This window comes from Telopea speciosissima, chromosome 7, assembly GCF_018873765.1.
Source record: "Telopea speciosissima isolate NSW1024214 ecotype Mountain lineage chromosome 7, Tspe_v1, whole genome shotgun sequence".
Classification (NCBI taxonomy): domain Eukaryota; kingdom Viridiplantae; phylum Streptophyta; class Magnoliopsida; order Proteales; family Proteaceae; genus Telopea; species Telopea speciosissima.
The window spans coordinates 21,161,972-21,185,685 of NC_057922.1; the positions used below are offsets into that span (position 1 = coordinate 21,161,972).

A 23,714-nucleotide genomic window follows, 5' to 3' on the forward strand; every position below is an offset into this window, starting at 1 on the left:
CCACAGGAAGATTCCAGTTAATAAGCAATGTCTGAAATGTGGTGAAGGGGAGGAGACAAATGAGCATATTCTGAAAGAATAAATTCATGCGGAACATTCATGGAGATCAATGAGCATACAAAATAAATCCAGAGGTGTTCTTGGTGTACATGGATCCCTGGTTGTGGAAGCCGAACTCTTGACGAGCCCTATCGCACAAGGACTGTGTTGGTCTGGTATGCCCTCTTCCACTCAACTTTAGGTTTTCTCATTAGTGGTCACTTAATGGGTCAGTGACAACTATTTATAGTGGTGAGGGCAGGGACCAACCCTGCATAGAAACTAGGGTTTCCTTCCCATTAAGGAAACAACACTTTAGGTCCACACATAGTAACTGGACTCATACCATTAAGGCAGCTCTCATCAACACAATTAAACTGGTTTTATTAAAAGCAAAAGTGGGACTATGCCATCCCACCTTATGAAAATCTTACAATCTCCCACTTGGGCTGCCTATGTCACAAGTTTTGATTTTGAAAATATTTTAAAATGACTCTCCGATTTAGATAAACTGATTGTGGCCACAAAAAAAATAGTGTTGACTGGAGTACCCCTTAAATCTGATGCCTTGGTCCGAATGAAACTACAAATACCCAACAGTGCAGATCGTCACATCTAAAGAAACATGGGACCTAACACATCAAAGTGCTTATGGCCTCACCGACTTGGGCTGTACAATATGAGAGTGTGGTATGAAAAATATATGATACAATGATCAACATGCCAATTTTCAAATTGCTCCAGGCTTGGAAATCGAATGAGCCACATGAGACAAAAGCTGAAGGTCTCATTTACCATAAGCATCGCCCAAACACAAACACTTCACATAATGAAGTTCGTTGAGACTGGGTCCAAATGTCTCAACATACTAGTACACGTCCTCAAAACAGAATGAGGCTCTTCCAGTGAACAAAATGTGCGTGTATTTACTAGAGTTCTCAAAAAACCATAGGAGACAAATACACCGCATAGCCTCAAATAACTGAAGGAGCCAAATAATCAAGTATGCACAATAGAATCTGCATGCATTTACTTAACAACTGGATGTGCATGTATTGACTGAAACCTCGTATACCGAATGAGGTAAATACACCACATATGATCTCAATTAATTTTCTATGAGGCAATTAATCAAGTGTATACACATAAACAAATGTCCATAACAAAGATGCATGTATATTCTCGAGAATAAAATATCACAAAGGACAAGAATCTGAAATCAGTTGCAACTGTATACACAAGCAAAACTCTCACTAATAAAATGCATCAAAAGAACTAACAAGTTCCATATTACTGACACATTCCAAAAAAAAAACTTTTGGAGTCAAGTCCTTAGTGAGAAGATCAACAATCATACTATATGTAATAATGTACCCTACTGAGTTTTGTAACTCACATACTTTCTCTCTCTAACAAGGAAGCATAAGTATCAAATTCCCTGAGTTACATGATTCCTCAGCCATAAGGTCTAAACAGTGACATCATATAAGTCACAAAACCCTGCTTGCATAGAGAAAAACAGTCGGTGTCCGTAAAACACCCTCTTAACATATAGCACCATCTGTCATCCCAAACAGATATCCACATATGGTCTTTTAGGTCATCTTTGCAGTTACCTAATGTGCTACTCCAAGATAATAAAATAAGCAATATCAATCCATATGTATTCTTGAGTTTACATTAAACTACCAACATTAGATGCACAAAGAGTATTATTCATCTGAGTTCACTGAGTGTTGGTAAATTTGTTTTCTTTCATAAGAAGTCTTTTGAGACAAACAAAACATACACATAATTCTATTACGATGAATCTTAATGCTTAAACATAAGAGGCTTCACTAAGATTTTCTTATCAAAATGGTTATTACTGTTCTCTCTCAAGTAGAAGGGTAACATTATTACTTACAACAAAGAATATCATCATTATAAAATACAAAAAAAGATTATCTAACTCACACTGATCCTCAGATAAATGTTGTCAAGCTAAGACAAGAATAACTTAATAATATACCATACAAGAAAACCTATAAAATATCTTATTTCTATTTAACTCGACTTGTATGACATGATTTATAATATCTATTCACATAACACACTCACACTATTATAAGAACTGGGTGTAAGCAACACAAAACCCATGTAAGTGTTCTTTAAAGCTCATCATAAACAATGAATCTTCTGTTTATAGGTATTAATGAGTCTCTGTTCCTTAGCACTCTCAGTCAAAGTAATACTTTTCTTGATGGTCATGTCCATAATGTATATCATGACTATCAGACATAATTGATTTGACTCCTCTCACTATTCATAAAGACATTTATCTTCAATGGAACTGTTAGCCAAAGGCTGAGGAGGTTTGTCAACTTTAAAATGGTAAAATCCATTATCACTATAGCCATAGAAAACATTAAAGAATTCGTTATATTCCCTAAATTGGAACCATTCAAGATTTTGATGAAAGATAATTGAGAAGTTAAAACTGGTAAACATGATCATACAAAATTTTACCAAAACATACAATATGCAATAACTGAAGGCATATCAATATCCCAATAATATGAGTGAAACTGATTAATTAGGGCATATTAATCAGATTTATCCCAATTTTATTTTCAGTAACTGTAGAAAAACATAAACTAGAAAAATATCCGGCATCATTGGGGTTACACTTGTGGTGGCAAGATCGCCCAACACGCAGTGAAATCTATCACATGTAAGGCAAGACGCTTGCAACAACACCACTCTAGGGATTCCGTCACCTGTGGTAGCAATACAAGAACCTCCAAAGTAGCGAAGCCCAAAATATCACCCTCACACCATCAAGCGAAACTGACCAAATGATGACTCACTTGTGGTGGCAAGAGCACATCATTCGCCATATGATTTTCTTGACTGCAATCCATCCGAATAGTCAATGATGATCTCACAATCTAAGTAACTAGCCCATTGAGCGGAAGCGTAATCATTTAAATCATGAATCCCATAGATTTGGATTGCAACTGAATGCCCATTTTATTTCAATAATTTTCATTAATATTATTTTTATCATAAAATACACATAGTCAATATATTTACAGAAATGTCACTTAATTAACATTTTCATGACATTCAAAATGATCACAGGATGCCAACATCATGAATAGGCTACATACAATTCCATGTGACGAAAATCGAATGTCACAGACTGTATAACACCGATGAGTAAGTCAAAATACATTAAATTGGCTAAAAAATTCATGAAAAGCCAATGTAATGCATATAAATCAATGTGTGATGCATCCATCACTCATAGTAGGATAGAATTCTATCTTCCCATGGTGACACCATAAGAAGGCTTCATATAAGGTCTAAAACTTGTTCACTTTTGAATTAATCAACCTTGTTTGAATCTCTGTCTTAAACCAAAAGATCAAAATCAGTCAAAATCAAAAGACCATACTGACAACGAGTCTACTAGCCCAAAAATAAATCGACAGGCCAGATTATTGAGTTGACCCAACCAAACGGAATACAATGATAAAAAATAAAAAAAACGAATGCACAATAGTAGGTTTAACAAGTCAATAGATTCATAATTATGACATCGTAGAGGTTCCAAAATAATGAGTGTCAGTACAGAAAATAATTCACAAATGTTTACTGATAAGTAATTTTCAAGATCAGAAATGATATATAGAACCAATCAACAGAAGCGATTTCTTGAAATGAAGCTAAACATAATGATCATAAGATCATATATGAAATTCATAAATTATTTCAATAGATCAAACTTAAATCGTATGATTTTTTATTTACTCCCATAAATAGTTTATGGTCAATCCATTTAAAAGACTTTTTAAGTAGGTTTCATTAAAATCATGATGGAAGTATTTAATCCGTAACTTTATAAGCCCAAGCTTATTACTTTAATGATCCAAAACATCAATTATATGTGAGCATCATCATGTCTATCTTGTACGCAAGTTTCAACAAAAATAAAACTTTAATGCCTTCATATATTTATAAGATAACTTTATGGGATATGAAACGATAGAACATGTGACAACAATATGCCCTGAATGGCAAACTTGTAAATACTAGACATTAAAGATTGTATTTTCCTAAATGTCACAAATAACCAAAAGCGTACATCACTGATTATAATACCTCATGATAATACAAAATGTCATGAATTTCTTATGTATTATAATACACATGTGATTTTACTTATCGCCTTGTGATTTACTTAGATGTTACAACCTTAATGGCACTGAATCCACACATAGAATAGTCAAAAAATGTAATGTTGCAAAAAAATGTACATGTATGTGACATAGCATGAAGGAAAACAATGCATAAATGATTAACCAATTAAAACAACTAATATGCACCAAAGTTTTACTTTATGTATCCACACAACACCTTAAAAAGTTAAGGGATACAGAATGCAACCAAACAGACCCTTATATGGGAGTTTAATCTAATGTCTCTCAAATTGAGAGTATACTTTAACACGTTCCTGATACTGTATGGAACATTAAATTACCCTTGACTTAAATTTTATACTCCCACCGGTTCAAGGTATTCTTTAAATTCAAGATCAGAACGGTCCAAATATGGCTTTTAAAAAAAAAAATCTTAAAATAATTTAGAAAATCACTTTTACCAAAACTGTTTTCAAAATGGAATTGTTCCCTGAAATAGAAGTGCATAATGGTATTCTAAACCAAAAATATTTCTCTAAAACGTTTCCATGAATTATCTCAACAAAAAATTACTTCTGTAAATAGAATGAACCAAATCATTTTCTACAAATAATCCATAGTCTGAATTGTACCAAAACAGACAAACTTAGCCAAAAATTGAACAAAATTCATAATTACATTGTCTCACTGGTTGAACCATATAACTGACTCGGAATACATAATTCCATCATCCCACCGGTTCAACCAGTCAATATGACAATGTTCTGAACATGGCAAAAATAGCAATAAACCCTTGATAATACAAACTTGTATCCATGTTACACATTTTCAATTTAATGGACTTTCAAATAATAAGCCTAAAAAAAAAAACTGAATGGGCTCATTTTATTTATACTGGAAGTTCTCTTTAAGCATGTAACAAATACAATATAAACAAAATTCCAAGTGTTACCATACATACTAGTTCTCTATCGTGCCAATTTGAAACATAACGCGCTACAAATCAAACACATAAACGTGTTTCTATTGGAATACCACAATGTACAAGCATTGCCTCATGGTGACAATAACAATGAGTCAAGAGATATACATCACATATGTCCTATTATTACAATGTATATCATTAATGATTCGTACTGTATTATGGAACATAAGAGTATGAAACAATTAATATCTATATAATGTGTTCCATCATGCCATTACTAGATCCAACAAGTAAATAATTTTCTATCATAATGGCTTCACAAAATCACATTGTATGAAAATTGAAAACATATAAAAAATTTCTAAGTTTTAGAAGTTATATGTTCTCTATTGTGACATTTCAGAATAGCACAGAATATAAACAAAAACAAAAGGGTAAACCAGATTTTGTTTTTTGTTTTTTGTTTTTTTTTTTTGTTTCTGTTTCCAAATTTATTTTTTTCTGTTTCTGTTTCACCTGTTTTCTGTTTCTATTTTACCTGTTTTTTCTGTTTCTGTTCCACTTGTTTTTCCTTTTTTATTTTTTTATTTTTTATGATTCAGTTGTAATGAACTAGAACCGAACCAAATGAATTGAAATCAAGTCGGATAAATGGAAATGAATCGGGTAAACCATGAACCAGGCCAAAAGCAGGCCGAACCAATCCTGGTCAACGATCAACCCTTTGACTGGTCAACACCCAACCGGGTAGGGTCAACGGGTCAAAATCTGGGTCACCCATTCGGGTTACCGGGTCGACCCGACCCAGGTGCACGTTAGCGAACCCTTCCGACGCACGATAGCAAAACCCATTACCTTCCTTTTTATTTTCCTCTTTTTGCTTTTTGACCTTTGACTTTTGAATTTTATTTTTTTTAAATAGTTTAAATGGGGTGGGGAATCAGATAGGGAATATTCTCTATCTTCTTCCCCAAAATCGCAACCAGAGAACGTAAAAAACCTTTAGGGTTTTTTTTTAAAAAAAAGCACTCACCACCGCCATTAACAGCGGCTAAACCAGGGAGTCGGCTGCCAAGATGTCATCGACGAACAAGCCCTCCACCCCGACGACCATAACCTAGGCATTAATGCCTGAAAAAAACCAATGGCGACGGAGATTTTGCGAAGGAAAAATAGGGTTTTTAATAACAAAAATTTCAATTTACCGCGTGTTGCAGCGGCCAAACCTTGGGTGAACGGCATTAAAATTCCCAACGAAGGGACTCCTTTCACCAGCGACCAAAACCCCAACAACAGTGTCCGGTAAAACCACCAACAGCCACCCAAAAAAAAAACTGCCTCTACAAAAAACCCCCTCTGCAGGTAGGGTATTCCGGCAAGGCAAACCTACTCTACCTCCTCTTTTTTTTTTTTCTTCTTCTTCTTTCGGCTGGATCCAAAAACAAAAGAAACACAGCCGATTGCTAAAACAATGACAGGAGCGGGCAAAGCTGCGGCCATGGCCGATGCAATTTTTTTTTTTTTAATTCATCGGCTCGATCGATTCATTCATAATACTAAATCAATTAAAATTACAGCGCTATTGATCAACCACGATCAAGCTCTGATACCATTGAAAGAATAAATTCATGCAGAACATTCATGGAGATCAATGAGCATACAACATAAATCCAGAGGTATTCTTGGTGTACCTGGATCCATGGTTGTGGAAGCCGAACTCTTGACGATCCCTATCGCACACGAACTGTGTTGGTCTGGTCTGCCCTCTTCCACACAATTTTAGGTTTTCTCATTAGTGGTCACTTAATGGGTCAGTGACAACTATTTATAGTGGTGAGGGCAGGGACCAACCTTGCATAGAAACTAGGGTTTCCTTCCCATTAAGGAAACAACACTTTAGGTCCACACATAGTAACTGGACTCATACCATTAAGGCAGCTCTCATCAACACAATTAAACCGATTTTATTAAAAGCAAAAGTGGGACTATGCCAGCCCACCTTATGGAAATCTTACATATTCTTCTCCATTGTTCATTCGCTCGTGTTGTGTGGTTCAGCTGCAACCTCCCTCAACGCACTCCTGCCAATTTGCATCTCTCCCAATGAATTGTAGGATGGTCGTCATTTCTATCCTTGGGCAAGGCAAGGGGAAGAGACGCTATATCCTTATGTTCTTTTGTATGTTGGCATTTATGGTGTACTCGAAATGAGTTATTATTCGCAGAGAAGAGAAGTTTGCCTATGGAAGTTATAGCGGTAGCACATTGCTCTCATGTTGAGTATTTTTCTGCAACTACAATTCCTAAACATCCCCAGAAAGATCCTGTTGTCTCTCCTACTTCTTCGATTTGGACTCCTCCGAGGCCGGGCTCATTTAAACTCAACTGTGATGCCTCATTGGACTCCAGGAAGAGACGTAGTGGTGTGGGATTTGTTATTCGCAACCATTTGGGTGCCACTCACTTTGCGGTGTCTAACCCGCTCGAGTTCACGAATATCATTATAGGGGAGGCCATGGCTATAAGAGAAGGACTGCTTGAAGCAATATCTGAAGGCACCTATTCCATTGTAGTGGAAAGCGACAACCAGGAAGTTATCAACTGCTTATGTGAAGCCTCGAAGGAAGTGCCGCTGATTATTCGAGCAATAATCACTGATATTAAACACTTGGTCTCCTATCTTGACGATGTTTCTTTTCGTTTTATTTTAAGGGATGCCAACATTGTTGCAAATTCCCTTGCTAGGAGGGCCCTATCCTAACGGATATAATAGTTTGGCTCAACTCTGATCCCTGTGTCTCTATTGATTATATTTCAGAGACTAGGAGTGTAATCCGTTCCTTTCAATAGATTTGCTTCTACCAAAAAAAATAAAAATTTTAAAAACAAGAACATCATGTTATATCCTTAGTCCATAACTTAGGGTCTTTTTTATATCATTTATTCATTTTGTTTATGATATATTTAAAAAAAAATCATTAATAAAAAGGTTTTTATAAAAAAATGAATATTGTTTATAACTATTAGACATATAAGATAATAGAATGAGAAATCGTTTGAGAAAGTAATTATGTGTAAACAATTTTTAGTGGAGGTGAAGAAATTCCACTATCACTCATAATCTTTTCCAAATCTGAAACACATAGAGTAGGACTCTTGTCCCACACCCTTTGCAACCAACTCCACCCCACTCGTGAAACCCTTCTGCTTGATCTTCAAATCCCTCTCATTCCTGCAACTCCAATCCACGATCGGCGGCAACTCCCACAACTCCATTGACCGACTTCATTGGATAGGATTTATCTTAGTTTAGTTTTGTGAAATAATGACCAGATAGATAGTTTGTTTCCTTGATTCAAGTAGAATCCACTTTCCTAAACTTTCATGGATCGATGAATTTAAGTCCCTGTAATTACTATTCTGTCTATCCTTTGGAGCACGGATCATGTGCTTATACAAGTACCGTCCAATGCCCTCCAGGGCTAGTCACAAGGAGTCCACTTCTCATGTGGGTCCCACAGTGGATTCCATATGGCTGACCCTAGAGGGCATTGGACAATGGTTGTACAAGGACACGTTCCGGCCTCTATCCTTTGATCCAAAGAATAAAGAGGTTGTAAGGGATTCAACTAGGCGACGGGTAAAGAGGGCCTTAAAGCGTGAAGTTGCAGATAAAGCAGTTGTTGAAAAACATCAGCAACACTTAATAAGGTTTAGACGCAAGTGATGCAAACATTCTCACTAATGTTTAAATAATAGTTCATTGTACAAGATTTCCCTTACATTAGTTTTGTGAAATAATGACCAAATAGATAGTTTGTTTCCTTGATTCAAGTAGAATCCACTTTTCTAAACTTTGATGGATCAATAAATTTAAGTCTCTGTAGTTATTGTTCTATGTATAATCCTTTGATCCAAAGAATAAAGAGGTTCCAAGGGATTCAACTAGGCGACGGGTAAAGAGGGCCTTAAAGCGTGAAACTACAGATAAAGCAGTTGCTGAAAAACATCAGCAACACTTCATAAGGTTTGAACGCAAGTGATGCAAGCATTCTCACCAATGTTTAAACAATAGTCCGTTGTACAAAATTTCCCTTACATTAGTTTTGTGAAATAATAACCAAATAGATAGTTTGTTTACTTGATTCAAGTAGAATCCACTTTGATGGATCAATGAATTTAAGTCCCTGTAGTTACTGTTCTATTTATAATCCTTTGATCCAAATAATAAAGAGGTTGCAAGGGATTCAATTGGGCGACGGACAAAGAGAGCTTAAAGCATGAAATTGCAGATAAAGCAGCTGCTGAAAAATATCAGTAACACTTAATAAGGTTGGGACGCAAGTGATGCAAGCAATCTCACTAATGTTTAAGTCTCTATAGTTTGATGGATCGATGAATTGAAGTCTTTGTAGTTACTGTTATGTCTATTCTTTAATCCAAAGAATAAGGGCGACAGGCAAAGAGGGCTTTAAAGCGTGAAGCTGCATATAAAGCAGCTGTTGAAAAACGTCAGCAACATAATAAGGTTGGGATGCAACTGATGCAAGTAATCTCACTAATGTTTAATCAATAATTCGTTGTACAAGATTTCTTTTAGACTAGCTTTGTGAAATAAAGACCATGTAGATAGTTTATTTCCCTGATTCAAGTAGAATTCACTTTCCTAAACTTTGATGGATCGATGACTTTAAGTCCCTATAGTCACTATTCTGTCAATCCTTTAGATCCAAAGAATGAAGAGGTTGCAAGGGATTCAACTGAGCGACGGGCAAAGAGGGACTTAAAGCATGAAGCTCCAGATAAAACAGCTGTTGAAAAACATCAGCAACACTTAATAAGATTAGGACGCAAGTGATGCAAGCAGTCTCACTAATGTTTAAACAATAGTTCGTTGTACAAAATTTCCCTTAGATTAGCTTTGTGAAATAATGATCAGATAGACAGTTTTTTTCCTTGATTCAAGTAGAATTCATAATACTAAATTTTGATGGATCGATGAATTTAAGAATTCCAAGGGATGACTTGGTTGAAATTCCAATAGCAAATTATATAGTGGGATAATTTCATGGAAATTGGGTAATCAAGCTTATGATTTAGGATTTACCATGGAAGCATGACTTGTGGCTTTAGAAAATGCCATATTATGAATTGAGAAGGGTACGACTATAATTAACATCTCTTCTCACATGATGAGCCAATGAGCCCACAAAGACACTCTCATACAAAGCACCCATAAAATTTGGGAAAAAGATCTTGTCAAGTTGCGCCCAAGCATAGGACTGCACAAAATGACCGCCATGCCCCAGTGAAATGAAAAAATTCCACCCCATTGATGCCCATGCGTGCTCTCATGTGTAGGATTACACATCGTGGCAGCGATCTTCCACCCATAAATTTTTGGAAAAAAAAAGCTAACCAGTCATGTGGTTTTTGCGCCTAGACACCGGGCCATGCAAAATTACCGTACAACCCCCACTGAACTAAAACAATCTCATTCAATCCAAAGATTCTTTTTTTTTTGGACAAACGACAAAAATTTATTTATGAAAGTACTTGGGAGAAACTCCAGGCAGAGACCAAAGATGGATTTACAATGAAGGGGGGGGGGCTTGAAGGGATCATTATCACCTACAATTCTGACACCCTCCAATTCCCTACAATCCCTCACATGGGAGTGAAATGACCACTTATCCATTGCCTTGGGAAGTGTGTACAGGCAGTGGGTAAGTGGTCATTTCAGCTCCCATGTGAGGGATTGTAGGAGAATTGGAGGGTGTTAGAATTGTAGGAGATAAAAACCTTGGAGAGTTTGAGGTTAGAGGCACCTCGAGCTAAGAAGTTTGCTAAAGACTTTTGTATGCGTTCTTATTGGTCCCGCGCTAGTACTTGTGAAAAAGAACACTAACCAATCGTGTGTTTAGCATTGTTCCTGTGCCTAGACACAATCCAATGCCTTTGTGTACGAAAAGACTATTCAGTCTCTAGTGAAATCGAGCCAAATGAATGCTTTTATGCCCACTTTCATTGGCTAACGCAATAGTGCAGGGACTACAAGACCGGCTAGGGTTTGATTGTTTTGGGTTCCGGTCCACAATTGACATTATTGCCACAATGGCACCTACGTAGACGAGCCTGACTTCTTCCTCTCTTAGAGCAAATCGGTCAAACAACAAATTAACCGAATTGCTATAAACTACAGTTAAGTTGGGTCTTGGCGGAGCGAGAATCTCCGCCAAATTAGAGGAGGAGAAATATTGGAACCGAGAAGCTCTTCTGACTCTTCTCGTTTTACCTTTTTGGGTCCCGAAAATAGCGGCTTGAGAGGACGAAGCCAGGAAAATTTTTTTTTTCCTCATTTCTTTTTGTTTTTTTAATTTCCCCCTTTTTCTCTCTCTGGTAAACTCGAACGGAAGGATTGGAGCTTTCCGATTTTCAGTTTAGAATCGATCTTATCAGTAAATATATTCGGATCTGAATAGGGTTTCTAGGTTATAAGGAGAGTAAAGGAGTGGATTGATTGTGAGCTTAGGAGGTTTATCCTTTCGGGGTTTTGTTTTTGGTTGTTCTATGGCCGAAATCTGAAGCCATGAGGAAGAAGCTTGATACCCGTTTCCCTGCTGTAAGTTATCATTATGTTTCTCTATTTTTTTTGTTTGGTTCATCTCCATTTAATTTTATTTTTCCTGTTTATTTGTGGGTGTATGCTTTTTTTGTGTGTGGCTATTATGGGGTGATTCTGTTGATTTCTGTGTGGATTTGGGTTCTGGGTTTTGTTCTGTTTAGGTTTTTTATTTTTTGTTGATTTCGTTTGATAATTTGGAGTAGGGTTTGCGTTTTTTTTTTTGTCGGGGTAAAAGGAAAGGTTGGTTGCTTCATTGTAACTCCTTGTAGTTTAATTCCTGATGTTGATTTGGGTATTTGCAGTTGGGTCCTAACTTGTTGAATGGTTCAATAATTGATTTTTCTCTGTCTGGCTAGATTTTTTAGGGTTTTCAGTGGTCTGGTTAGCTGCTGAGAAATTTGGGTACTTTGGGTTGAAATCCAATTTTGTTGGCTTACTTTTAGGGATGGACATCTGTATTTGATATTCCTGCACTATTATTACTGTCACTGTGAAAGTTCTAAAGTAGTTATTTTTGAGAATAGTGAAGGGAGACATGGTATTTAATTTAAATCTATAATTTTCTTAGTAACTAGTTAATAGTTTTCAAGGATTTTCTTCTTCATCAATATTTGCTTAGGTGGACACGTTGTAGAGTGGGAGTTGTTGCTTTGTTTTGACAGGATAATTGAAGTCCTGTCCTTTTTTTATGTTTGTGTTTTAGTTCTATATATGAGGCTTGATTTTGTATGACGTGATGTTTCTTAATGTTTTCTGTTGGTCTGTACTTTGCTGGACCCAAAATGGCTTAATAAAGGAGATTTAAGTGGTATCAAACATTGATATTTTCAACAGTACTAGATACTTCTAAATGTGTTAAGAAAAGTATTATCACATGGAAAAGATGTGTTTCTGTTCTTAAAATTGGTTATTTCAGTGTCTGATTTTTTTTTGTTGCTGATGGTAATGGTTCTGGTGTATCTTTTGAATGCTTCGTTGATGCCACAGTATTTTTTCGCTTAGAATTCCATTTCTCTGTATTTATGTGGTTCATCTTTTCATTGGTTTTACGCTGTCATTTTTGTATTGCGGTTATCAATTGTCATCTTTATTTTGCATCTGTAAAATATTGATGCTATTGTTGAGTCAGTCTGTTTTTTTTTTTTTGAGCTTTTCCACAAGTGCCCAGTATTGGTAATTGGAAAAATATGTTTTTGTTTTGTGCTTGGTCAAAATCAGAGTTACCCGATACGTGGATATACCTGCATTGTATGTACAGTGCATTGGTAACTGAGAAAGTACATACGCTTTTATTAAGAAATGTACATTCACATTTTGTTGTTGCTGATAGGGATGGGGGGGGGGGAAAGAGTTAATTTGCAATATCTCATTAGTTTCACAAGCACATGGTGGCCTTTCTGTAATGGTCCAGAAGGTTATCTAATACCCTATGAACAACAAGAAGAGATTTTCACCTTTGCTTTTTTGTTCTTTTTCAAGTTGCAAATTGGCTGGCAAAAACTGTTTTAGATTGTGTGAGGTTCATGGCACTGTCCAACACCCAGCATAGCATGTTATTCAATTAGTAATTTAGTTTCATGAAGGAAGCAATATCAAGCTACTGGGAGGATCTTTGTATGGAAGTCCAATATTCTCTTTCTTTACAAATGGTTTGGCCAAATCGTAATACTTCTAGTGACATGATGAAAGGTTTATCTAAGAGAACCTTAAGGGATTCTGGTGTCTTCACTTCCTAAAGTCTTATAATCACTCCCCCACAAGCATGTCTAGCGTTTCCTCATGAGCTCCCTCAACTTGAGCTTTAAAAATGTTGGAGATGAATCCTCCTCATATCTAATTATATTGATAACTGCAGATATTACATTTCTTCACATATCAATCACTTGTTTGGTCCTGTACCTAGTTTGTGTGACCAGGCGGCCAGAGGTTGATTAGGCAAAAGCCGCAAAACTAGCATAGGTTAGCTATGAATAGGTGGTTTCTTAACTTCTAGCAGTGTGCATAGGCTATAAGCAGTTGGCAGCATGGGCATTAAGGAACTAGGCTTGGTTTCGGCTAACATCTTGGGCTCGGCTGATAACGGTTTTTTAAGAAAAATGCTGTTGAATGTAGTACTGGATGCCATCCATGTAGTTGTAGTGCAACTATAGCTAATTCTGTTAAATTCTGCATCTAAAACAAATCTTGGTTGGAACTTGAAGTTTCGACCGAGATTTCTTGGTTTCGCAGGAGGATCTTGTCTAGGGAGTTTAATACATACCAGGTTTTGACAATATTTCGGAAATTTTGACCAAAAAATACCAAGTTTCGACCAATTTTAACCAATTTCAACCAACCCAGTGTCGGTAGTTTTGACCAGTTTTGAACAGCCTATTACATGTTGAATTTTACCCAAAAAATACCAGGTTTTTACCAAATTTTGGTTTCTAGCTGGTCGAAACCTGGGTCGGTACCGAAATCTTTATCCTTGATTGTAATGAAATACATATTATTTGTAGCCCATTGCCCTGGAGCCAATTTATAGATCTGGACTATCATGTCTTTATGTATGGTGGCATGCCTTATCAAACCAGCTACAATAATGTCATTGTATAGGCCCATGGTCTATCTTAGAATTCATCATTGTCCATAACTGCAACGCACAGTTACATGCTTAATTTGTCTCTGCCAAAATAGGTGTTTTTCGTTCAAGTTTTCCAAATTTGATATTCACATAGATTGTCCATTGTCTTTCAAAAGAAGAAAATTTGATCCTCAATTTCTTCAGTATTGGAAGATATCCAGCGTTTTCTTGAAAGAAGAATTCTGGTGGCTTATGAAACAGATTTAGTCTTAAAGCTGGTCTATCTTAGCATTCATCATTGTCCATAACTACAATGCATAATTACATGCTTAATTTGTCTCTGCCAAAATTGGAGTTTTTCTTTCAAGTTTTTCAAACTTGGTATTCATATAGATTGTCCATTGTCTCTCAAAAGAAGAAAATTTGATCCTCAATTTCTTCAGTATGGGGAGATATCCAGCGTTTTCTCGAAAAAAGAATTCTGGTGCCTTATGAAACAGATTTAGTCTTAAAGTTGGTCTATCTTAGCATTCATCATTGTCCATAACTGCAATGCATAGTTACATGCTTACTTTGTCTCTGCCAAAACTGGGGTTTTTCTTTCAAGTTTTTTCAAACTTGGTATTCATATGGATTGTCCATTGTCTCTCAAAAGAAGAAAAGTTGATCCTCAATTTCTTCAGTATGGGGAGATATCCAATGTTTTCTCGAAAGAAGAATTCTGGTGCCTTATGAAACAGATTTAGTCTTAAAGCTGGTCTATCTTAGCATTCATCATTGTCCATAACTGCAATGCATAGTTACATGCTTACTTTTTCTCTGCCAAAATTGGAGTTTTTCTTTCAAGTTTTTTCAAACTTGGTATTCATATAGATTGTCCATTGTCTCTCAAAAGAAGAAAATTTGATCCTCTATTTCTTTAGTATGGGGAGATATCCAGCGTTTTCTCGAAAGAAGAATTCTGGTGCCTTATGAAACATATTTAATCTTAAAGCTGTTTGGCATCTTGTTCTTGCAGAATGAATTTAATAGTAGATCTTTATCGAATCTCTCTTTTCGCTCTTACTTGGTGATCTCATCTGTTGGGGGAATTCTCATGTAGTGTGCTTCTGTGTTGGACATTGTTTGCTTGATACCTTCAATAGTGCCATCTGTATGTCCTCAATCTGTCTTCGTGGCCCATTGTTGAATGCATTAAATGTTCTGTTTCTATTTTTTTTTGTGGGCCAAGTATTATCATTTATGTGTAAAATCTTATCTATAATTGAAATTTTCGTATTCTTTGTTTCTCTATTGCTCTGTCTGGTTGGATATAAAATGTTGTGAAAGTTAAAAAGAAAACCTGTAAAAAAAAAGGAAAGAAACTGGTAGATTTTGTTTTTTCAAAAAGGAAAAAAATTTATAAAAGTTCATGAGCATAAGATTTCCTTTTTAATATTTTTCCATGAAAATCTTAGGCTCTGTTTGATAACTGTTTTCCTGTTTTAAAAACGGGAAAAGGTTTTTGTCACAAAAGATAATGCCTCTGTTTTGAAAAAACTGTTCGGAAATTTTTGTTTCTGTAAACAAGGGATTCTATTTTTAGAACATAAAAAAATAGGTTGCGCTAAAGCTTTAAGTGATGCAATTGTGCACATGGAAAAATAGAAATATAGTTATACCATCGTACTTTATTATTTAAAATAATCCAACTTCAGATCTCCCTCTGTCGCCAATTCTTTCATGCGAAACCCCTTTCTTTCCACCTGCATCTCCCCTACTCTCTCTCTCTCTCTCATATATATATATATATATCTTAGGATTTGGGCCAGCCTGGGCCTGTGTTAAGCCCGGATGGTCAAGGTTGTGCTTTGAGAATAAAGCCTTAGGTTGCACCATCATAGAGTCTTGAACTGAGGTTGAATAATCCTTATGTTTGGCTGAGCTGAATTTTCAAAGAATTAATGGACAATTTAAATGGTTATCAAATATTTTGATTAACAACAAACAGAAAAACAAAAACAACCGGAAACAGTTTTCTGTTTTTTCAGTGGAAACAGGAAAAAAAGTTATTGAACAGCCGCTTGGTAATCTTGTCGAAAATTTTAGTTACTTCAATTCCTAGCAATCTTGATGAAAAATTTAGTTACTTTATATCAAGTATTCTAGTTGTTTACACACTTACTAGTTCAATTTTTGTTTTAGTTTTAACTTCAAATTTCACACCATCTTACAACATATAAATCACCTTGCATTGTGTTTATTCTACATTCTCTTCTCAACCTACATGAAGTTTGACTCAGAATTTTCCCTTTTTGTGTGCTGTAGCAGCATTACTTCTGTTGTGGTTGAAGGATTCATATTTTGATTAACCTACCATATAGCTTTCTCATCACTTTTTTCTTTAACCGTCTTCCTTCGCTTCTTACTTTCTGAATCCTCCCAACCATTGGTGTACTTCACTAAGTTGAGGACATGTAAAGACATAGAATGTTAAATGTTTCTAGATAGTTTTATTAGTTTTATACTTTATATTGCATGCTTTACCATGAATAGAGACTATTCATTTCTTATGTTGTATGTCTTAGTAGTAGCTACTGTGTAAATCAATTTGGCATGGATATCAGTTTGGGATGGCTTGTATGTTCAATTTGCTTCATGAGTTAAATGAAGGGCTATCTTTGAACTCCTTTGCAGCTTAATATTGTAAACTAAGTACTGAACGAGGAAATATGAGCTTCTTGCTTTCTAATTTGAATTCTAACTATTAGGGAACCATCTGAAATGGAACTAAACCTCCATGTAGTATGTTTCTAATGACAGTTGGGTAGTTTGAAAATGTTGACTATGTTTGATCTGCCTAGTTGTCCTAGGAAATGTGGCAGGCTCTGCTGGGTGGTTGCCTCCTATTTTTCTCAGGCAATGGTGTTGTTCAACTCTTGTTCCACTTTTTTCTTTGTCATTACCTTCCACTCTCCTCCTCTTTCTCTGTTTTCATACTAGATTGTTTTTGTGTGATGCAATAAGGGGGGTCAGAAATTATTAATCATTTCTGTTCTGTGCAGTTCATTTTGAGATTTTTAGCACTCCACTGATGAAATGATGTAGAATATTCTAAAATTTAGCCATGTTATCTAATAAGTGTGTTATTTTTGTTAGTCTCGGATTAAAAAGATAATGCAAGCAGATGAAGATGTGGGAAAGATTGCAATGGCTGTGCCCCTTTTAGTTTGTGAGTATCATATACTACGCACTCAGAATCCTCTCTCTATAGAATATGTTGGAAGTCCTTCCTTTTGGAGATATTTGTTCAAATTTATCATATTTTTGTTGCATAGATTCTATTCCCTCCCTCCTTTTTTTTATTTTATTAGAATGTCTTTTTCCTTCTTTTCTGTACCTGAGACTTGCACTCAGGTTCAAGCCCAATTTATGTGATGCAACATGTCCTGCATCCAAGCCATAAGGTCATATGTTTGTGCTCACTTTGTCCACCCTAAAGAATAAAATAATTTAAATAACTTCAAGTGATGTACTGTTGATTTATTAAGTCTAATCCTCTCCTTGGATATGTTGCAGCTAAAGCATTGGAACTCTTTCTGCAAGATCTCTGTGATCGGACATATGACATTACACTTCAAAGGGGAGCAAAGACCATGAGTGCTTTGCATTTGTAAGTAAAGCTTCTTAATGTTTTTTTATTATTGTACTTTGTTGAGGCAAAAGACTGAACCTCTTGGCTTTGTATATATACCCTTATCCTGTGGAAAATAGAAGATTTTGTCTGAAGTTCTCAGTGTTCAGTAATTCTCACTTTTTCGAGTAATATGTTCTATTACCTTTTTTAACAAAATAGGCAAAAACTTTGAAGAGACAATTCTTCAATTTTTATTTTGATGCCTGTCTTTATTGTAACCCATAGGGCAAAATGTTTCTTGCATGCTTGGACTAGGAATGCTTTCTTGCCCTGCCACTTTTTAGTCACGTGGACAGATAATTTGGCAGGCTAACCAATGGGGTTTCCGGAAGCGTATGGTTATTAGGTTTCAGAAATCCAGAATTATCCAGAGCTTCAATGAAATTAAAGGTCCAGATTTAATAGAAATTTAATAACTAACAAGCAGCAAAACAGAGGATCCTAAAATTTTGGTGTAATATTACTTTAATAGGCATGAATAACTCCTCAAAATCTGACTGAAATCTGATGGTCAGATCTGGATTTATAGGATTATCCTATTGACAGTTGGATTCTTGAATTAGGGTTCCAGCACAACAGTGAAATCATAACTTAAAAGGTCCAATCCAGTAGTCATTCAAAGATCATAATAACAATCAGATCAGTATTAAGAAGAGAATATCAACCTGAAACATTAAACAGAATTTGATCTTCAAAATAAGACGGAGCTAAAATCCAACCTGAAGTAGGATTCTAGACTTCTAGTACAATTCTAGAAAACAGTAGCAGGATCATATTTTGATTATTGGAATGGAACAATGGTCTGATCTGGTTGTCAATTCTGAAAACAGATTTTAAATCCCATATTCTATTGATCAGAAAATCAGATATTCTATTTTCTGTAGGATTCTCAGAAACAGCACAAGAGATTGGAACTTAAGATCAAAACAGTAAAAGGAATGCAGGCAGAAACTTGATATAAAAGATAATTAATGGGTCTCAGATTTTAACAAACAGAATCAAGGAATAAAGCAAACATATGAAGATCAGAAACTGCTGTACTAACCTGAACGAATAGGGAGGAAGAAGAACAGAAGAAGGATATGGACCAACATTCTCACCTGGACTTGAATTGAAATCCATCAAATTGCCTTAGTATTTCACCAAGCGTTCTCAGTTCTCACTGAATCTAACAGGAAGGTATTCTGAATCTCTCACAGAACAATGAAAGCAAAAGGACAACTTTTATTCATCAAATTCGTGCGCCTTAATGCCTGGTTACATATTTTTTATATATATACACACACATACTAGAAATTAAACTACCTATGTAATTGACCAATAAAAGATTTAAAACTACTCCAAAACTGATTCAAAAACACCCTACAGAGATCCTACAGCGATCCATTAACTGCATAACCAACAAGTCGCAGAAGTGGGTCACTCAATTGACCATCAGGCGCTATGTACTTAGAATGTAATATGGACTCAAATATCTAATAATTCTAGCACTCGACTTAATAAAGAAAACCTCAACCCAAATTAGACTCGACTATATCTAATAATTCTAGCACTCGACTTAATAAAGAAAACCTCAATCCAAATTAGACTCAACTTGTAGAATCCTAATCCAACCTGAACTAGGACAAATAAACATAGTCAAAATACGAAAGAACCTAAAAACAAAACTCTACTTAAATAGAACTCCATAGTAGACTAGGAATAGGATTCCCAGTGAGACTAGTAACCACAAGCTATTCTTCTCCTGATATTGCTACTGGTGTCTTGATACTGCATCACTATCTGATAGAGCTACCTGTAAGATGTGGTGGCCTATCTTAACCATATTGCTTACCATTTAAAGTTAATCACATAGCTTCCCATGAAATGGTATGTCCTCCCATGAATCCCCTATGTAATGACATATGGGGGTTTCAGATAGCTCTGAAATCTTAAATATATATAAATGATGATGCGGACAAGTTATCCATAAAATTTGGGCCTCCCACCCCAAACTGCCATGTGGCCAAATCAAAGAGCTTGCAGGAACTCTTTCTCTAATTTATCCTGCATATTTTTTTCTTATTTATTTATTTGTTCCTTCCTCCCTCGCACATAATTTTATTGTTTTGGATTTTTTTTTAAATTTAATAACAGGGCTTCTGAAAGTTGATTTTCTTGTAGAGAAAGGGTGTTACTTTTGCTTTGTTGTGGATGAAATTGGATGCTATGGTGAATGGTTTTCCTTTGAAATTAGAGAATTACATTTTTTCCCTAATGCAGGCCTGCCCAAAAATTGGTGGTCCTATTTTGATATCTATTGAGTACAGGCTTTTAATTCTTTTGGTTTTATTTGTAATGGGCTGGATTATAAAATCCCGATAACTGAGGGTCTAGAGGGGTGTATGAAGTTCATATTTAATTAGTGATGATATCCATTAGGTAGTAGTTGGCTTTAGTTTAGTCGTTAAAGATTCATCTTTTGGTTAGTTGTGTGGGGCCCAAGTTATCTAGAAGATATAGGCTTCAACAAGTTTAATCACTTGAGTATCGGAGTCCTTGGTACTTTGGTAGTTAAGTTAGTCTAGCATCCTAAGAGTTTTAGATTTAGAAGACTTTCTTTTATTTTTCTATAAATATGTACCAATCCTCCCAACAATGAAATAGAATAAATTAAAGTTGTTCGATTTGACAATTGCCTTGGTGGCCATTTTTCTCTCTTTTTCGGTCTCTCCCCATCGGCTGTAACACTTCCCTCTTTTCTCTCCATTGACCACCCATTCTTCTCCATCCATTTCTATCTCCTTTCCTACTGTCACCCCATACTTTCTTCCCATTGCAGGCTGCTGATGTCAGAAAACCACCATGCCTTTTCACCCCTTGATTTGGATGAAAACCTCCTTGAACTTAGGTGTGTTCTTGGCCAATCAATTCCTTGATTTCTTGTTTGAGATCTAAGTTGGCTGGCTGCATCAACTCAATATCATAGCCATATCTGACCATGTATATTGATTTTTTCATTACTCTCGTTTGCTTGCCCAATAGAAAAACTACTGTTTATAAAAGGGTGAAGTGAGAATTTTGTCTTACGTCAGTGGTGGAGATGTTGTCTAAGACAAGTGAAATCGTCATTGAATCTGAAAGTGATATCTTCATTGATTTTTTAATCTCTCAATACTTTGATATTGCTTGTTTTGAGATGTTTCATTCGTTCAAACTCATCATTATAGTTGATCGATACTAGTTGGAAGTGCAAAATGGTGTGGTTGACCACAGACCACATTTGAAATTTGTGTACCATTAAAGCCTTTTCATATACAATAAACGTAAGTTTTTCAAGGTTTGGTTGAGGAAGAACCCATAAGAAACAGTCTTTACAGAAGAGCTGGCTGTCCAGAACGAAATGCCCAAGCTTTACCGAGGAAGAAAATCAAGAAAGATGTAGAGGATGGTGCTAGTTCCATTGAAGCTTCAGTGCCTATTGTAGAAGGCCAACCCCTTCAAGCCAAAAGCAGGCTTGTGGTTCAAGTAACGACCGACACTACTGAAGTGAAAGCCATCATTTCACATCGTGAGTTCATTATCATTCACAAGTTTCTAGACAAAGATGCAACATTGAAACTTCATATTCTGGATTTTGTTCGATTTGAAGATAAGGACCTGCATACACCCATCCAAGTGTGCCTGTTCCTTCTTTTCTACAAAACTTGAGGATGAGTTTTTTGAACTCGTGTGGAATAATGTAGTTCTGGTCCAAAAATTGGTCGTATTTTGATATATATTTGGAATGGACTTGTAGTTCTTTCAGTTTTATTTGTAATGGACTGAATTATAAGGCCCAAAAATGGGGTCTAAGGGGTGTACAGAATTCATTTTTAAATAATAATGGGGTCCATTAGGTAGTGTAATTGGCTCTATTTAGTCATCAAAGAGTCATCGTTTGGGTAGTTGAGTGGGGTCCAAGTTATTTGGAAGTTATCTAGAAGATTTAAGCTTCAACTGTTCTAATTAGTTTAATATTTTAGAGTCCTTGTTAGTTTAGTTAGCCTAGTTGTCTAAGATTCTTAGATTTAGAAGACCTTTTTGTTCCACTTTTTTGTATTTTGGTTGTTTTTTTTTGTTATTGGGGGGGGGGGGGGGGAAGGAGTTGTAGGAAGGCTTCTTAGGGAATTTACTTTTATGTGACATGGAACTCTCCCTTTTCGTATTGCTTTGGATTTGGAAGTTGGATTCTCTAATGAACTTTATGCCACTTTTTAATTTTAAAAATTGAGTTCTAACTAACTTGGTTTTCCACCCTTTTTTCAGAAAACAGTGTGTGCAAAGCTTTACTGTATTTGATTTCCTAAGGGAAATTGTCGGCAAGGTTCCAGATTTGGGTGGATCTGAAGCTGGTGGTGAGGATAGATCTGTTCCCAAGAGAAGGTTAGTGAATTTTGGTTCTTGTTACAGTTCTCAGGGTAGAGGTTAAGGTAAGAGCCTTGATTAAAATTTTTCACATTCCTTTTTTTGTCCCCCTCCTTCCAGGAAAGCTGTGGATGATGATAATGACAGTGATGTAGAGTCAAAGAGGAGCAGGATAGTAAGCTTTTGTATCCATAATTTCAACTTAAGTGCCGTTTAGTAAAAAGTTGCTTCATATTAAAGATCTTAAAAAGATGGAATGTCTATTGCAGCATGAAATGGGTCATAGCAGCAGTGGCAGAGGGAGAGGACGGGGTCGTGGAAGAGGCCGTGGTCGAGGCAGGGTGGCAGTAGAGAGGGAGAGCGCTCATTTGGATAAGTGTGAAGATGATCCTGATATTTCTCCGCAACACAATGACAAGCAGAATGTTAACCTTGAACTACCAGAAAATGGGACTGAGGTTAAGGAATCAAAGGATACTGTCATGATTGGTTGTAGTGCCGATTCAGTGGTACGAAACTTTGATCTTAATGTAGACTTGGCTGAGAATGGGGACACGGCAGCTATGACAGCTGCAGCCCCTGCCTCATCAAGAGAGCCTCCTGAGGAGGTGAAGCATGAGGAATATCCAGGCTGGTCCTTATCAGAAATGGACAAGATGGCCATTGACCCTCTTCAGTTGGCTCAACTCAACAGAAGGTTAGATGAGGATGAAGAAGATTATGATGAAGAAGAATGACTAGTGGTGAATCCTCTTCCTGTGGATATGCCATCTCAGAGGTTAGCAGTAACCCAGTCTGATATATAGAAAAATGGTAATATACTCTTTTTAAGATAGATTGTTAGGAGCTTAGCGAAACAAAGAAGACACATTTGCATCATCCATCCTCTGGGGATGAAATGTGCCCACTGTAGAAAAGGCCAAAAGTTGTTTTCGGCCTCTAGGATTTGTATTATATGTTGCTATATCATCCACTAACGAGAACAGTTTTCAGACATTGATTTCCTTGAGTTTTTAGAATCCACAGATTGTGTGCTATGATCATCAATGGACTTCTCGGGAAAATATTATCATGCCCCTCAAGAATTACGAGTTCATTGTTAAAGGTGAACTTTTTTTTTCCATACCATTTTGTTCGTATTTAGATATATGCTATTGCTTGGTGAAATGATCATGCTTGAGACAGCATTTGGTGGGAGCTGTGATGCATTAATTTGCCTCATTAGTCATTTCCTCCCTTTGATTAGTGGATTGTGTTTTTGCTATGTTTTTTTTTTTTTTTTTTTTGCATTCATTAACACTCCTACAGATATTTCT

General features: G+C 36.0%; 1 protein-coding gene across 2 annotated transcripts; it reads left to right on the forward strand.

Moving 5' to 3' along the window:
- The first annotated feature begins 11,417 nt into the window (after nt 1–11,417).
- LOC122668972 (dr1-associated corepressor-like) lies at nt 11,418–23,517 on the forward strand. Of its 2 annotated transcripts, XM_043865576.1 has the most exons (7): nt 11,418–11,770; nt 17,189–17,234; nt 17,475–17,547; nt 17,895–17,988; nt 22,300–22,416; nt 22,519–22,573; nt 22,668–23,517. In XM_043865576.1, the coding sequence occupies exons 3-7, from the start codon at nt 17,493–17,495 to the stop codon at nt 23,133–23,135; spliced, it is 789 nt and encodes a 262-aa protein (XP_043721511.1). In that variant the 5' UTR covers nt 11,418–11,770; nt 17,189–17,234; nt 17,475–17,492; the 3' UTR covers nt 23,136–23,517. The 2 variants fall into 2 exon arrangements, with proteins under 2 accessions (XP_043721511.1, XP_043721510.1); XM_043865575.1 differs by lacking the exon at nt 17,189–17,234 and having other exon boundaries at nt 11,419–11,770.
- The last annotated feature ends 197 nt before the right edge of the window (nt 23,518–23,714 follow it).

What these genes read in the sequence shown, in the direction of transcription:
- LOC122668972 (XM_043865575.1), top strand. Translation starts at nt 11,738, where the DNA reads ATGAGGAAGAAGCTTGATACCCGTTTCCCTGCT. An exon ending in GGCTGTGCCCCTTTTAGTTT is followed by an intron (nt 17,548 to 17,894) that starts GTGAGTATCATA and finishes GATATGTTGCAG; the next exon opens with CTAAAGCATTGGAACTCTTT. An exon ending in AGATCTGTTCCCAAGAGAAG is followed by an intron (nt 22,417 to 22,518) that starts GTTAGTGAATTT and finishes CCCTCCTTCCAG; the next exon opens with GAAAGCTGTGGATGATGATA.